The sequence below is a fragment of the Daucus carota genome, chromosome 5, assembly GCF_001625215.2.
Source record: "Daucus carota subsp. sativus chromosome 5, DH1 v3.0, whole genome shotgun sequence".
Classification (NCBI taxonomy): Eukaryota; Viridiplantae; Streptophyta; class Magnoliopsida; order Apiales; family Apiaceae; genus Daucus; species Daucus carota.
The window spans coordinates 29,285,027-29,287,127 of NC_030385.2; the positions used below are offsets into that span (position 1 = coordinate 29,285,027).

Consider the following 2,101-nt stretch of genomic DNA (forward strand, 5'->3'; position numbering starts at 1 on the left):
AGTAATTAAAAATTAAATGCATATTTAAAAAAGAAAAAGTCCATGGCTAGCTGGTATCACTTCCATGTGTCCACCACTTAAAACAGAATTATTATTTATTTCACACAATTATTATTTTTTGTAAGCAGCAACATTTTATGCAATTATAATGAAAAAACAGAGGGGATGCTAATGTGCGCCCCATAAGCTAACAAAAAAGAAAGAGTCAAATTAAGATGAGAACAGCCCATCTTCTTTGAACACCACAACAACGTTTACTGTTATGATATACATGATCAGCAGGACCCATGTATACATACAACAGTTGTATGTATATTTCACATCCATGTGTTTGTGTGTGTCACTAATAAAGATGGGGAAAGAGAAAGAGCAAAAGCTTGATTAATTGTACGCCACATAAAATTAAAATTCAAACCAGATTTAATTCATTGATTCGGAGAATTTTATACAAGAAATCTTATGCTAGTACATCAAACCAGATCATAACACCGTTGTAGCCTCTCCGCCAGATTAACTATATGATGTACGAAACCCGAAAAAAAGACGAAAATAAACAAAAAGTCTGTGGGCTAATAATCTGAATTGTGACAAGTATAAGATGGGGAAATGATAAATCTGAAGAAATGAGATATTTGATGCAAAGACAAGCCATCACACATGCATATACATATAGAAAAATATATATGGTTCAGACCAACCGGAATTACTTCTTCAACACTGACAATGATTTAAGGAAAACAACAAGAGGGGGAGTTGTGCTAATGTTTGGGAGCTAAGACTTACGGTGGCCGGAGGGTTTAGATCTTTTGGCGGCGGCGGCGGTGGCCGTCTTTTTTGCGGGCTTAGATTTGCCGAAACAGATGCCACAGCCGGCAGAGACTTTGGGGGAAGGGGGGTCCACAGTTGGAGTGACTTCAACGGTTTTATAAGCCTGTCTTTGTTGCTCTTCTTTGCCTTTGTTGTCTTTGGTGTCTGAATCTTGATCACCTCCTTCTTTGGTCTGAACAGGCTTGAGTTCACCTGATAAGAACTTGTCATCCCAAACAAGACCTGATGAGCCTGATCTTCTGAATGTACTCTCTGACCTTACCAAGCCCTCCATCTCTCTCCTCTCTCTGTCTCGACTCTCTCTCCCAAGCTTTGTATTTCGTATATTTGGTATACCTGTCTATCTACGCAACAATTTGAGGAATCCAAAATACTAGTATATGGTTTTGTGACTTTTTGGTATATAGGAGTAATATATATTGCCAGGGGAGGAAGGAAATGACAACCAAGAGGAATAATAAAGATAGGTTAGGTCATTTGGTGGCATATATTGATGTTATTAGAGCAAGCCCAATGCAATTCTCTATTTTCAACCCCTAAAATATTATATTTTAATGGTTATCTAAAATATTGGGGATCAAAAAGTTATTTTGCTCCAATGATGTTCCCTATTTGATTCCCTATATTTTAAATATATATATATACAACTCAAGGAAAGAGATAGATTGCACTAATAAATAACAGAAAAATAAGAGGAGATATTAGCTGGTGATGACATGGAGCATATAGGGGGTTGCTTTTTCATCCCTCAAATAAGGGGTTGAATTTTCTCTCACCTAAAATTGATAGGGGATAGGGAGTTGCGTTGGAGGAACTCTTTTTGTTCTCAATCCTCAAATCTTGTCCATGTAGATCAAATATAGGTAAGGAATGGGTGCATTGGAGTTGCTCTTATACCTCTTCTCCATTGTTACATTATTGCCCCAATGCCCCTGCCTCTTTCATGGTCTGATATTTTAATTTTTAATACAAACAATGTGTTTTACTCTTTTATTCAATAGGAATTTTAATGGGGGTGATAATGTGTATATATCAATGGAATGTCATTCTTATTTTATTCAGAATCCATCAGATTTGAGATAAAATGTTGTATAGGGTGTTTAAAATTTAGCGTGGTATTTCACAATTTCATGGATTATGGTGAGATTTTTACAAATATTAAATATACCAAAGAATCTTATATATTTTATCACTTTATAAAATTAAAAAAAATGATCAATTTTGACTATGCATATGAATATTAAATAATATCAATTGAATATACCAAACTATT

General features: G+C 35.0%; 1 protein-coding gene across 1 annotated transcript; it reads right to left on the bottom strand.

Moving 5' to 3' along the window:
* Positions 1 to 402: 402 nt before the first annotated feature.
* On the bottom strand, positions 403 to 1,293 carry LOC108220342 (uncharacterized protein At1g15400). Its single transcript, XM_017394082.2, has one exon. It carries the CDS (start codon positions 1,100 to 1,102, stop codon positions 773 to 775), a length of 330 nt encoding a protein of 109 aa, XP_017249571.1. The 5' UTR covers positions 1,103 to 1,293; the 3' UTR covers positions 403 to 772.
* Between the last annotated feature and the right edge of the window lie 808 nt (positions 1,294 to 2,101).